Raw genomic sequence first — 15838 nt, forward strand, 5'->3', positions numbered from 1 at the left:
TTATAAAACTGATTAAAATCTATGTTATCAAAAGTGTTTTGTAATTTTGTTGATAACACGACATCAAAGACACATTTACAAGCAATTTCCATCATGCCAAATACAAATAAACGGCAAACTGTGGTAGTGCAGGCCAAAAGAGCGCCGAGCTGATATGTTGTTAGGATCTCTCCTCTCTGAACGTATTCGTGTGTGACTCGGGAACAACGGACGAGGTGGGCAAAGAAATTCATGAAGTATTTGTGTCGCTGGGAGAAGCGATTAAGCAAATCGCAGGCAGCCTGAGTGTAGTGTTCACTTGCGAATGGTTGCGAGCCCTAGTCGGCAAAGATTCGCTCGGCGATGAGTGAATAATTTCTGATCTTTGAACCGAAAATCTGGACCCTTGGTTTACATTGATTTGGATGGATGGAAACTTGTTTGAAGATTTTTTAAATGAAGAAGAAGTGAGTTTGGCTGACTGACAACTTTTTGCTATATATCATACACATTGAGTTTTGATAGCAATTGCATTGACTCCGCTTTGTAAATGCGGCCCCGATACACTTCATGGGTCATGAGAAAAAAAAAAACTTTACTATTGATAACAGGTAACCACAGAACCATTTTTAATGCAAATAATCTCTCAATCTTAAAGTTCAATAAATAAAGTCTGATCGTTTCTGCAGTCTTCACAAGACAATAAAAGCATTAGTGTAAATATTAGATTCCCGGAAGGCATATCAATCTGATTAAGTCTTTTTTATCAGCATTGCCAGCTTTCGCTTCGAAGCACATGTTTTCCATCAATCAGCTTAATTTAAAAGGGGATTTACTGTAGGCAAAATCCTCATCGATTTCAATCGAACACAAAACATTTTCCACACTTTGCAGCAGGTATTAGGTGCCACCCTCTCGGCCACACAACACAAGATGCACCTGGTCCAATCAGAAGCCCCACTCCCACACAGCATAAAGTCCCTTCCTTGCACGAAGATGCTGACGACGAGGACGACGGACTCCGGTGGTATCGATTCCACTTGAGATGTTGTTGATTTTGTTGTTGTTGTTGTTGTTATTGTTGCTGTTGGAGTGTTGTTTTATTGAAGGAAGCCCTCGCCAGCAGGAGGTTAGATGGGGTTAGAAGACTCTTAAACGAAAAACAACTTAATTTAGCTGCTTTGCAAAACAGCAGTGACCACAAAATAACAGCAGGGAGCAAAGTAACAATTTCAACGAAAATGGGCTTAATTACAGGCTAGCATGAAAGTGATGTACGGTTTGATAATGCCAAGTTTTGAGTGTGATTTTTACAAATTTAAAAAAGAAGGTTGTTATACTGTTACTTGGCTGCAGAGAGAAGACTCATTTAGCTTATACAGTAGTTGTTCGGTAACTAAGCGTTGTTTAACTGGGCGCTCGATAACTGGGTCGTAGCCCAGTTAAAAAGCAGACAAACGTCAAAAAACCAAAACAAACCAAAATGACCGAGGGGTTAATGGGTGCAAAAATCATATTCAATACATAAAAAAACTTTTTTCAAACTTTTGCTTAATTTCATGTTACAATTAAAGAAATATGAAAAGTAAACATTGTAATTAAATTTGAGTAACTTTTATTTTTACATTTCAGCTGGAAAATATCATGCATCGGTGGTCCCCTCGTTATTTTTGGTTCAGCCTAGTTAACGAGTAACATTCGGTGACTGGGCTACGTTCTCAGCCCAGTTACCGAACAACTACTGTACTGTCATCGAAATAATTTGTTAACAAAGAATTAAATGAACTAGATATTGTTTTGTACCCGCAAGCAGAAAATGTCCTAGAAACTTTTGTCCCACTAGAAAAAAAAACAGTTATTCATAAAAATTGCTTAATTTAGAAGAACACCAAACATTTCACTCAATATTTATGACTGGATGGGGCTCATGCAGATTTTTCCCCCAGCAGTAAATAAAATTTTAGCTTCGCAAACACGATCAAGCAAAACACATTTGCAGCGAATGTGTGTGTGTTGTTTTGTATTAGTACAAGTTTGTGTATGTGTGCCCAAAGTGGAAATTTTTTGGAAGCTTCATTTTCCGAAGTACCGCCGTTGCAGCCAGGTTTTTCAAATGTTTGCATAACGAGCAATAGTTACAGAATAAAATGGCCTCGGGTGGCGAAAAAATCCCACTTGTTTTCCAGTGCATTTTTTTTATATTGTAAACTTTTGTTGTTGCTTAGTTTAGTGCGTTTGCCGATAGAACATGCTAATTCTGTACAGGGGGAAGTGCGATGAAAGGTGAACACATACATTCAAAAAACTACACGGTTATTGATCAACTTCAACTAAATTGCACAACTTTGTTGTTGCAGGCGAAATAAATGAAATACATAAAAATTCGTGATGACCGCGAAATTTTTTTGAAAAAATATAATGAAAACATAAAAATGAAACAACGGGCGCGTGCAAATATGAACAACAAAAAAAAGCCGCCAACATGACTTTTGAAAAGGGGTCGAGCAGGTGACAACGTCAAACAACAGTAGGCGCAGCAAAAAAATAAAAAATAAAATGAAATGAATATAGTCACACAAACATCAAAACAAGTTGGCAAACAATGTTGCAGCAGGCTGAACACAAACACAGTAACACACACGCGCGTCGTAATATACTCACATGGGCCGTTTGTGCTGTCCGGGGCTGTGTTTGTTTGTTGATTGATTTTAGGGCAATTTTTTGACGCGTTTTTATTTGTTTGACAAGGACGAAGGACGAAAGGCGAAGTTTTGAAAGCGTGGAGAAGAGAAACAGAGAAAACGGTTATGAGATATTTAAAAACAAACACACTTTTATTTCAGGATGGATGTTCTAACGACTGTTGAAAGCTTGAAATTATTTTTTAAGGTTTCCTTTTATCCAGAATAACATTTCCCAAATTGTATTTCTCTAATTTTTTGATCTTTTCGAATCAATATTTTATTTTTTTAAACCAAGACTAACATTGCAAAAGGGTCAAACATTCAATATTACGCCTTTTTGAAATGTGAGTCTTGATTAAAAAAAAATATTGTTTTCGAAATGATCGGAAAATTTTAAAATTTGAAAATCGGACCATTAGTTGCTGAGATATCGACATTAGAAACTGGTGGGTTGTTTGAGTAAGCCACTGAAGTACTTTTTGATTGCAAATTCAATTTAACATAGTTTTTTTCAATCAGTTTTGACCCAAAAATTCATAACACGGTCAAAGATTTTTTTGCACATTCTGGAAATTTCTGAAAAGTTGGCATTTGATGTCCCCTAAAACCAGCGATGGAATAATCATCATCAAAAGAAAATCTTTGTTTCACCAAGAGAAAAATCCGAAGGGAGCATGGCTCTCCTCTCTCGCGCACGAAAGATCGGTAAAAAGAATTAAAAAAAACATCATCTTGATAATTCGGCGGAACATCTTTTCACTACTACACTTGCAAGTGTAACGTCACACGTCGAAAAATGACCTGTCACATTTTGTAAATGGACAATGTGTGTAACCAAAGTGAAATAAATATTTTTGAGTGGTGCTGACAACGAAATTCACAAAAAATCATCAGCAGATTGATTTTCTTGGAGAATTTCGGGAGCGATTTTCTTTTGCGTGATTTGCCTCCTCTCTCTTTCGAGGGTCAAGCAAGTTGGCAAGCGAAGTTGATATTTTCGCGATTATTCCATCACTGCCTAAAACATATCAGAAAATAAAATAAAATTATTAATTTTGTTTTTTTTTGCAAATAAGGTTTTACAAACAAAAATTGAAATTGGAAATCTAAAAAAAATCACCGTTTATCTTTTTTTATCAGTGTAGTCCTTATCCATACCTACAACTTTGTCGAAGACATCGAATCGATCAAAAAATTCCTTCAAAAGATACAGGTTTTGTAATTTCCATAAATCATTTTTGTATGGAGAGCTGCCAAATTTGTATGGAAAATTACATGGCAAAATGGTTACTTTGGGCATACCGAAGGCGCCAAAAAAGTTTCAGCCGGATTAAAAAAAGGCTAAAATTTAAAAAAGGGCGTTTCGTAGAGAATTGCTTAATTTTAATTGTTCTGCCAATTTTAAATACTCTATACCTATTATTTTATTATTTTAATAAACAGTGCCATGTTCCAGGCAAAAGATTCAGGGTGCTCAAAACTGGTCATCTTTTGCCAGGAACAAAATAGCACCATACTTTTTTGAGAAAATATTACAAAATTTTCTCAATAGTAGTTTAAAATTGGCAGAAAAATAAAAATAATAAAAATCCAATAGCAAAACTGAATACTCAAAATAGGAAAAAGAATCAAAGAATAAAGATGCAGCGAAGATCAACAAACAAATAACAATTTTTTTTCGTGCAATTTCCCACACAAAATAGAAATGTTTTGCGGAAAGCCGGGCTTGCACCAATGGCTCTAAAAATTTTTGACAATTTTTGAAGATTTTTCATACAACTGTCAAGCCACCCCTATAATTATGTTTAAGGGGTTACATACATGTAAACCGTAAAAAATGTCAGAGGTTGGTATGAGCACACATTCTAACTTTTTTTCGAATCTTTTTGCAGGGCATTAAAATTTACATTTTTATCTATTAACAAAATAAATATGGCAAAATTGTGAACTTAAATCGTATCTTACTCAGTTTATTCACGAAAAATCTTCATGTAATTTTCAGGAGTTATTGAAAATCATCTTTTTAGTAAATTTAGTGAATTTTCAGTAATCTGAAATTTTGTGATTTTCTTCATGTATGTAACCCCTTAATGTGACAGAGACAAATCATAATGACAACAATTTTGAGCATTGTCGTTTGAAATGGATGATATTTTTGATAGAAAATAAAAAAAAACAAATACAAAAGTCGTTAACTTTGTTGAAATCAAACAATTTGTCCCGCTCACTCTAGTAAAGTTGATAGAGGAAGTGGTTTATGGTGCATTTTTAGGTCCAAGCTTCCTTTTAACTGAAGTGTGATGCATCAGCATATTTTTAATACAGTCTAGACGGGATTACCCGAAGATGGAAAAGTATTTTGACAGCCAGAACTACTGTGCAAATTCTGTGACAATAGAGGAGAAAAGCATCTCGCCACAAAATTTTGAGGCTTGGAATTTTGACAGGTATGATTTTCATAAAGTATTCGCCTCCTTTACTCTCCCACAGAAAACTGGGGACAATGTAGCTGTCAAACTAGGCCATTAATGACGTCACGATTTTCCCCTCTATAAGTCTCTTTTTTCACAAAAAATAAACTATCTTAATCCACCTTTGTGGTTGATGCCTTCCTCACTATTTCCTATAAATTGATCCGGTAATATGTTTTGTCAGAATTATTAACTCTTTAAAAATCACATCATAACTTCATTAAGGTTGCCAGATTCTGACTCGTTTGGAAGGTCTCTCGATTAGCTTTCTAACAAAAGGTCGGTTGATTGATCCGGAAATTGTTTACAAACAATTATGCGAGATCCGACATAAAAAAAGTACATAAATATCACTTAAGTGGTCATAACTTGACACAGTGCTGCCAGATCTTCAATGTTTTGGACTCGTTGGATAGTTATTTCGATTACCTAACCAACAATGAGTCGAATGAGATCTTCAATGTTAGACTTGTTGGAAAGGTTGTGAATTTTCCCATACAAACATCAACGATAAAAAGCGACCTTTCAACCGATATGGCTCAAAATTGACGCAGTTACTTGTTTTTGCCTCAAAAATCAAACCAGGGATTTTCCAAAATTTCCAATTTTTCTTGTGACCCTATTATGCACCCTTTTAAAATATTGCTCCAAATATATGACCACACTCAAAATTCAGAGTCGAGAGAATCGTTCCCTCAAATTTTGTCGGGGTCTCAGTGCCAAAATCGAAAGAAAAATGCTGCCAACTCACACCACCATGACAAATGTGTTAATTCGCTCATCCATCGGCATCTGACCCACCAAGCTGTGGTGGCCGATGCAGTTAAGTCGTTGAGTTGGTCTGTCAAAGGTCTCTGGTTCGATTCCCGTATTCGACACATTTGGGTTTTTGTTTTGACGGATGAACTTTTTTTTTGCAAATGAACCTCGTGGGAATAAATCTCTCGCCCATCTCGAGCTGTGTTCTCTATGCCTGTGAACGGTACCACTATTCACTCGACTCAAGGCCGTGCAAAATATTGCTCCAAAGTCATAAGGAAAATTGTTATCCAAGATGGTGGTGATGGACTATAGAGAAGAAAATCGTGACGTCAGAAATGAACTCAAATCACTCAAAATTCATTTTGTGAGTGACTTTAACATTTTGGCCTAGTTTGACAGCTACATTGTCCGCAGTTTTCTGTGGGAGAGAAAAGGAGGCGAATACTTTATGAAAGTCATACCTGTCAAAATTCCTAGCCTCAAAATTTTGTCGCGAGTTGCTTTTCTCCTCTATTGAGAACTATACATTCGACTTATTTGGGGTCGTTGAACTCGTTTTTGACTGTAGAAATGAGAAAACCAACTCGTCGTTGTTGGTGGTTTCTAGTCGCATACTGATTTTGGAACAGATTGATTTGTTTAGCATTCAATTTCTCACTATTTGACCTATCCAGACCTCTCAAATCGATTACAAACTTTCGAAAATGGAGAATTACTATCTAATAAGTGAAATAAATCATGTTTTAAACTTCCATATTAAGTATTCCATCTGTACTAACTTCCTTCAACAATAAGCTTCCACTAGTAACCAACTTAATCAAGATAAATAAGTTCTTCAAACTTCAATTAGGCCACTTTTCCTAAATTGGCCTCTTTGCGGTTGTGGTAAATTGACACCTGAAATAATTAGTAGACACCAAAATGTACCATCAACCTCTCCAAAACGAGCCAGTTGACAGCATAAAGAGCGTGTGAATTTTTCAGCAGTTTGTTGTAATTTCAACCATAAGGTGTGTCTCCTCTGGTCGACCTGCTGCCGGTACAAGACTGGTGCATTGCTGTAAATTATGGCGATAACAGCATGGCGGTTTTTCCGACATCACACTGAAAAACTAATCGTGAATTTTGTAAATATTTAGCAAATTCGTGTATACTAGTTGTAATTCCTGCCATAAACAATTTTTTTATGAAATAATTTGATTTTTTACTGTAACCTTTCACTGCATCTCTAGCAATGTCCTGAACTCAGGATGGGAAAATAAACTCGGGGAAACTCGACACCGGACAGGGGTTGACCCGAAACTCTGGGGTTTCCTCGGGAAAATGCTAGCAGTGTAGCAGTGAAACTTGCCCGGGTGGTTTATGGAACTGTTTGCACTTGACAAATTTCACTGCTGCTGATGCTGGTTTGAACTAGGTTTTTTTTTTTTGTTGAAAATTCATTGGTTACATACACGCTCTTGGAGGTCGCCTGACCTGCACAGCCAGGGAAGCTCTAAAATGTAATCATTTGTGCAGAATTTGTTGGCCAATTCGCGCCGGGTGTGCCGTGTGTTACGGACTTTCATGGGATGGAATTTATTTTATAAAAGGTTTCTCGGAACTGCAATAGCACACGGATTTGTAGCTTATTTAAAGTAGTTTGAGAATGGTTTTATTCTGAATGATTCATATAATTTAATTACAACACAGTTGTTTTTTGTTAAACGTGACTTTTTATTATTAACAAGCTCTTCCCGGCAATCTTCGTCCTGCCCTTTTTTGGTTCCTGACGTTTCTTGCTTGTTTGTTAATTCAGCCTCCTGTGATCAAAATTTGATTTTATGCAGCTTTTCCCATACAATTTGCAGATTTTCTGGAATCGGTTCCAGAGTGTCCACAGTTGTCATTTTTTGGCGTAAAAACCTTCCTTGGACTTTAACGAACCCAACGCAACAAAAAGCACCTCGATACGACGCTCCGTATTGAACTGATTCGCGTTCGAACAAAACCGTCGAAATTTTTTATATATATAGATAGATAAAATCGATAGCATCATGAAATATTTTCCCTTAAAAATCTCCATGTCGATCGACCTGTTAGCATCCCCAGCAAACATTCTTTAAAATCCACCTCCAGACAGAACACGCAGAGCGAAGGAGAGGTCGCTTGTTTTCCAATCAAGCCAACATCAGTGTAAACAAACAATCCCTCCAGGGCCAGAACACAGAGGATGAGAGCACACCTGGCTTTTGTCTACCTTTGTGTACGATTGTGTGTAGAGAAGGGCAATTCTTGCACGTTTCCCCCAAACAACACAGAAAGTCGCAGAAAAGGAGCCTCTTTAGCAGGTTCACACAGACTCAGCAGCGGAACTTGAACGCTCTCTCCGCACCTTAAACCCAGTTCCCGGGGGGAAAATTCAGGCCAGATGCAAAACTATTCTCGCTGAATCCCCTGGAGCAGCAGGGGGAGCTTCAAAGGTCGCCACCCGGAAGTGTGGGGGTGGGAGTGGTCTCCAAACCCACCCCCCCCCACCACTACCAGATGCAAAGAATTCAAAGCTCTGCCTCTGAACACTGTTCTAACTGTTCCGGTTGTTTTCATTCTTTTTCATTTTGCTTCAGCCGACATTTTTGGGCATTGTTAGCATTTGTTTTTTTTTGTTTTGTATATTTTTTTCTATTTTCACCGCCACCCCCTCTTCAACAATAAGCATTCACAGTTTTCAAAGCCGGAGGCGAAAAAACGAAACAATCCTGGAACAAAAAAAAAACCCGGCTGCAGTGATGTCCGGTGAGAATTGTAGATGTTTTTTTTTTCCATGTTCAAATTTAAAAATCGATAACATTCAAAATAAATATGATTGAGATTCCTCATGTACTATGATGATTTTATTTTCTTCAGAAAGTGTACAAACCAAGTTTGTCGAAGACAGCAAATCGATAGGATGTAACTCTTTTAAGAAACAGCCCCTGCAAAAAAAATCCACTTTTAAGGAGCAATACTAAGTTGGATCCACTAAGCATCCTGTCATATGTATTATTCGTTCTGTTAGAAATAGATGAGTTTATAGAAATGTTTTTACCTGTTCAACGTTAGCTTTTTTCTTCATAAAAATAGAGGTAAACATATTCAGATGATCATTTAACCCCGAAACAAATTGCTTCTTAAATATGAACAGGAGTAGAATTTGGTCAGATAATGCCGAATCGATTTCCTGTCTTCAACAAGGTAGTTGGGCGTCATCCTTAAAGTATGTCACGCTCTAGGAGGGGGGGGGTCCAACCAAGCGATAAATTGCATGTTCTAAGTATAGGAATAGCGAGACAAAGGGGGGGGGACTTTGGGTGATTTTAGCGTGACGTACTTTATGGATGAAGCCTTGCGTGGATTTCTGAGACAGAAACCATATGCTTAAATTTTAATTGAAAGAAGATGCATTTTTTTCAGTGCACATTTTTCAATTGCAGTTGATTCCACTTTCTTTTGAAAAAACTTGAATAAAAGTTGCTAAGTTGCTAAGTTACTAAGTAAGTTAGTAAAGTTCGAATAAAAATAAAAAAAACTTGTACATAAAAGTATAGGCAATTCTAATTTCTTATTTTACGAATCAATTCAGTTCGATTCGATTTATTTTATAAGTAAATAATTAATTTACAATTCCGTATTTCTTATAACGTAATACAGTTTTGGAGTTCCTTTTAACTATGATTTATTTGTACTTCAATTTATTTTGATGTAATTGAATATTCTTTCAATGAATTTGGCAAGAGAAAGAAAAATTAAAAAAAAAAACTAACTTAATCCACCTATGTGGTTGATGCCTTCCTCATTTTTTACCAACCATGGGTAATATGAGAGGTTTGGACACATATTTCAGCTATTTTTTTAGGTCCAGAAAAATAAATACACAGATATAACTTAAGTTGTCATAACTCGAGACAGGGTAGCCAGATCTTCAATGTTGTGGACTCGTTGGAAAGGTCTCTCGATTATCTAACCAACGATGGGTCGGATGATGGATCCGGACATCGTTTACATACATTTAAGTGAGATCCGGCTTCAAAAAAGTACATAAATATCACTTAAGTGGTCATAACTCGAGACAGGGTTGCCAGATCTTCAATGTTGTGGACTCGTTGGAAAGGTCTCTCGATTATCTAACCAACGATGGGTCGGATGATGGATCCGGACATCGTTTACATACATTTAAGTGAGATCCGGCTTCAAAAAAGTACATAAATATCACTTAAGTGGTCATAACTCGAGACAGGGTTGCCAGATCTTCAATATTGTGGACTCGTTGGAAAGGTCTCTCGATTATCTAACCAACGATGAGTCGGATGATGGATCCGGACATCGTTTACATACATTTAAGTGAGATCCGGCTTCAAAAAAGTACATAAATATCACTTAAGTGGTCATAACTCGAGACAGGGTAGCCAGATCTTCAATGTTGTGGACTCGTTGGAAAGGTCTCTCAATTATCTAACCAACGATGGGTCGGATGATGGATCCGGACATCGTTTACATACATTTAAGTGAGATCCGGCTTCAAAAAAGTACATAAATATCACTTAAGTGGTCATAACTCGAGACAGGGTTGCCAGATCTTCAATGATGTGGACTCGTTGGAAAGGTCTCTCGATTACCTAACCAATGACGGGTCGGATGATGGATCCGGACATCGTTTACATACATTTAAGTGAGATCCGGCTTCAAAAAAGTACATAAATATCACTTAAGTGGTCATAACTCGAGACAGGGTAGCCAGATCTTCAATGTTGTGGACTCGTTGGAAAGGTCTCTCAATTATCTAACTAACGATGGGTCGGATGATGGATCCGGACATCGTTTACATACATTTAAGTGAGATCCGGCTTCAAAAAAGTACATAAATATCACTTAAGTGGTCATAACTCGAGACAGGGTTGCCAGATCTTCAATGATGTGGACTCGTTGGAAAGGTCTCTCAATTATCTAACCAACGATGGGTCGGATGATAGATCCGGACATCGTTTACATACATTTAAGTGAGATCCGGCTTCAAAAAAGTACATAAATATCACTTAAGTGGTCATAACTCGAGACAGGGTAGCCAGATCTTCAATGTTGTGGACTCGTTGGAAAGGTCTCTCAATTATCTAACCAACGATGGGTCGGATGATAGATCCGGACATCGTTTACATACATTTAAGTGAGATCCGGCTTCAAAAAAGTACATAAATATCACTTAAGTGGTCATAACTCGAGACAGGGTTGCCAGATCTTCAATGTTGTGGACTCGTTGGAAAGGTCTCTCGATTATCTAACCAACGATGGGTCGGATGATGGATCCGGACATCGTTTACATGCATATAATTGAGATCCGGATATATGTGAAAACACATTTTTATACATAACTTTTGAACTACTTATCGAAACTTTAAACAATTCAATAGCGATGTATGGGACCCTAAACCAAGTCGAATGCAACTGGTTCGATCAAAATCGGTTCAGCCAGTGCTGAGAAAACTTGGCAAGATTTTTGAACACATACATACATACACACACACACACATACACACACACAGACATTTGTTCAGTTTTCGATTCTGAGTCGATATGTATATATGAAGGTGGGTCTTCGAGCTTTTAATAAAAAGTTCATTTTTAGAGCAGGATTATAGCCTTACCTCAGTGAGGAAGGCAAAAACCTTCTAGATTATTTTACGAATCAACATTAAAAAGAGATACATTTTTGGTAAATCTAGTTTGCTTCAGTAAATCATGTTTACTAAAAGCTAATGACATCTATACAGCAATTCCATTTGAAAAGAGCCTAAACCAAAAAAAAAGTTCTCCGATCGGGCTCAAAATTTTTCTGGGGGTTCCTTGGCCAAAATAATTAGACCCGTATTTTTTTGTTTGGCCATTAGGGTGGCCTACATCGTGCTAGGGTGGTTCAAAAAATGGCAATTTTCGTCATTTTCGCAAAAACCACTTTTTCTAAAATCATATCTCCGCGCCATTTCATCCGATTTTAGCTGTCTTAGACGCAAAGAAAGGTGATGAGTTTGGCTATTTGGGAAAAATAGTAAAGTTCCAAAAATCTAGCTTAACTATTGAAAAAGTCGTATGAAAACTTAAAATGGCGTTTTGACCGTGTCTGGACCAAAGAGCCTATGTCTGAAAATATTTTTATCGGATTCCTCGGAAAATTTCACATAACATATCAAAAATTGGCGATGTCGAACCGTACGTTTTGGAGATACGATTTTTTGAAAATAAAAACTGCGTTTTTCGACGCGCCACGCGCAAAAACGGGAAAATGACGAAATCGGCAAAAAATCAACTTTTTTCACTAAAACTGCGATAACTTTAAAATTTCAGCGATGACCTATAGATGTTATGGTACCAAAATTTTCGTAATTCAGAGACGCAACTTTTGGTACCATAACATCTATAGGTCATCGCTGAAATTTTAAAGTTATCGCAGTTTTAGTGGAAAAAGTTGATTTTTTGCCGATTTCGTCATTTTCCCGTTTTTGCGCGTGGCGCGTCGAAAAACGCAGTTTTTTTTTCAAAAAATCATATCTCCAAAACGTACGGTTCGACATCGCCAATTTTGATATGTTATGTGAAATTTTCCGAGGAATCCGATAAAATATTTTCAGACATAGGCTCTTTGGTCCAGACACGGTCAAAACGCCATTTTAAGTTTTCATACGACTTTTCAATAGTTAAGCTAGATTTTGGAACTTTACTATTTTTCCCAAATAGCCAAACTCATCACCTTTCTTTGCGTCTAAGACAGCTAAAATCGGATGAAATGGCGCGAGATATGATTTTAGAAAAAGTGGTTTTTGCGAAAATGACGAAAATTGCCATTTGAACCACTAGCACGATGTAGGCCACCCTAATGGCCAAACAAAAAAATACGGGTCTAATTATTTTGGCCAAGGAACCCCCAGAAAAATTTTGAGCCCGATCGGAGAACTTTTTTTTTGGTTTAGGCTCTTTTCAAATGGAATTGCTGTATATATGTATATAAAAAAATCGACGGTTTTGTTCGAACGCGAATCAATTCAACACGGAACGTCGAATCGAGGTTCTCTTTGTTGCATTGGGTTCGTATAAGCGGAAGGAAGGTTCTTACGCTAACTAATTGGCACTTTGGCCTCTCTAGAACCGATTCTGGAGCATCGGCAAATTGTATGGAGAATGCTACGTAAAATCATATTTTGATCACAGGAGGCTGAATAAGCAAAAATTCAAAAAACGACAACAAACGAAAAAAAAGGGGCAGAACGAAGTTTGCCGAGTGAGGCTTATTTTCCATAAAAAATATAAAATTTCAGTCTTAATTGAGGTAATAGTAAATCATTAAAGTCATCAACCTTCCAATTTTACACCTTGTAAATTTACATATTTTTACTGCACATCACCCCATTCGCACGAGCAACTTATAGTTGGTTTTAAATGTAAACAAGGTTTTAACTAAGTCAACTTTGACAGATAAGGTTGAAAAAATATCTTCTTATGAAAATATTTTAAAATTAGATTAGACAAGCGTCAAACATTGAATTTCAAAAAAAAAAAAAAAAAATAACGTGGTATGTGGACCAAATGGCAAAAAATAAAATGTTGTGTATTGGACAATTGAACACAAACTCCGGAATTAAAAAAAACTTAGAACAAAGTTTCACAAAACTTAAAGAAAGGTAAAACAGCTTTTTATTACTCAAACCCATGGGAAATTTGAACTTTTTATCGTTTTTAGAAATGATTGCAAAACTCAATTAAATGATGTAATTCTCAAGATTCTTGCTACTAATTTAAACTCATTTTTTTTAAATCTACACATTTGAGCTTGCTGGTAGGATTTCAAGATAAAAACAGATTAGTAGATCATTGAAATGCCCTGCCGAGGAACTTTAAAGTTTTGTAAATAACATTAAGGTAAAACGGGACCCTAACCTACCTTTCAAATCACTTTTTTAATGCAATCCTTGATAGTACAGCTCAGACTCGATGTTTCCAAGCATCGATTTTCTGAAGTTTCAATTATCCAAAGTATTTTTTAGTAGGTAAAATAGGTATGTATATTACTTCAGATAATCGAGTTTCATGAACAAAAAAAAAGTTATGTTATTTTTAATTTTCATACTTTTAACATCTTATTCAAGTTCAGCGATCCCATTTTATTAAAACTTAGAGGGTTGATGGCTAAATAAATTACAAACATATTTTGTATAAATTTAATCACCTCCATGTTGGCCACCATCATGGATTTTAAAAATCTGAATTACTTAGGAGTACACGGAAAAAAATTCTGTATTCAAATCCGGTAACTCTGTGTCGTCGAATTTGACAACATTGAAATGGTTCCAAAATCGTCTACATTTTTTTTTCGAATTTGAACTATAGTATAGTCCAGCCTCCATTATTCGAAAACCTTGAAAAAAAAAATCTGTTTATTGAATTATCGAATAATAATTTTTATTTTGGAGTCTTAATTTTGATTGCCTGTATGATTCCTTTACTACACGTATAGAAATCCTGTAAGCAAATCCGGTAACTCTGTGTCGTTGAATTTTACAAAATTGAAATGTTTCCAAAATTGTCAAATTTATTTTCGATTTCGTTGTAAATGTTTTCAAAATCGACAACATTGTTGTTCAAATTCGAAAAAAATGTAGGCGATTTTGGAACCATTTCAATGTTGTCAAATTCGACGACACAGAGCTACCGGATTTGAATACAGAATTTTTATCCGTAATTATATTTGTAATTTATTTAGCCACCAACCCTCTAAGTTTTAATAAAATGGGATCGCTGAACTCGAATAAGATGTTAAAAATATGAAAATTAAAAATAACATAACTTTTTTTTTGTTCATAATTCGATTACCTGAAGTCCTATACAAACCTTCTTTACGTACAAACCAATACTTTGGATAATTGAAACTTTAAGAAAATCGAGGCTTGGGAACATCGAGTCTGAGCTGTACTATCAAGAATTGCATTAAAAAAAGTGATTTGAAAAGTAGGTTTGGGTCCCGTTTTACCTTAATATTATTTACAAAGCTTTAAAATTCCATTTCAATGGCAGGGCATTTCAATGATCTAAAAGCTGTTTTTATCTTGAAATCCTGCAAGCAGACGTGCATCCGCTATAACTTCTCTTTTAGAAGAACTTGTTTGGCATTTTGCGTAGATGATTTCCAGCATGTTGTGCCACATGTTGTGTTGAGAGAAGACCACGAGACGCTATATTATAAACCAAGAGAGATAAGGGTAAGAACCGTTCTTATAGAGCTTTTAAAAAGTTCTTCTTGAGAGCTTATGAGAACAGTCGCTTGAAGATAAACCTGAAGTCGGAATATCCAATTAACCAATATTTTTACCATTATTCATGCTAAAACAAGACGTTTTTAACTGGCGACAGGCATAAAATAACTTTAAACGTAAATGCCAACTAGAAAAAGCTGAGTGTTGTTAGGCAGAGCTGTTAGTGGCGATGCATGACTGCCTGCAAGATACCTGAGAGCAGACATGCATCGGCACTAAGAGCTCTTCTAAAAGGCCCTCAGCATGTTTCAGATGACATTTTCGTGTAAAGTCATGTTATGCTTATTGCCAGTGATAAACCTTGTTTTAAACATGAATAATGTGTAACAAACATTGGAAAACCCCGAATTTAGCTTTATTTTCGTGAGACTGTTAGGCCCTCGAGGAGAACTTCTTAAAAGATCTTTGAGAGTTCTTCTGAAAGAGAATTTGGAGCAGATACATATCTGCCTGAGAGTTTTATCATGTTTCACATAGCAGTGAACCACACTAAATTTTAACATTAAGATAGTTTTCAACGTCTTCAACGTCCCCGGTTAAGGATCATTTCGGAAGTGCACTCTCAGCCATCACCTTGCGCGCCCAAAGTGTTCGACAAAGTGCCACAACGCCGATATAAATTAGGGCT

General features: G+C 36.4%; 1 protein-coding gene across 6 annotated transcripts in view; it reads right to left on the bottom strand.

Moving 5' to 3' along the window:
* The window catches only part of LOC6042530 (fat-like cadherin-related tumor suppressor homolog), a 660890-nt gene that overhangs the window by 42887 nt on the left and 602165 nt on the right, over positions 1 to 15838 (bottom strand). For 3 of the 6 annotated variants that reach the window (XM_038257355.1, XM_038257353.1, XM_038257352.1), the window contains one exon: positions 2641 to 2664. The exons of the other annotated variants lie outside the window; for them this stretch is intronic. In XM_038257355.1, coding sequence (XP_038113283.1) covers positions 2641 to 2664 — 24 coding nt within the window. The remainder of the gene's footprint in view (positions 1 to 2640; positions 2665 to 15838) is intronic. 6 annotated transcript variants of the gene reach the window in all.

Source organism: Culex quinquefasciatus, chromosome 2, assembly GCF_015732765.1.
Source record: "Culex quinquefasciatus strain JHB chromosome 2, VPISU_Cqui_1.0_pri_paternal, whole genome shotgun sequence".
Taxonomy (NCBI): Eukaryota; Metazoa; Arthropoda; class Insecta; order Diptera; family Culicidae; genus Culex; species Culex quinquefasciatus.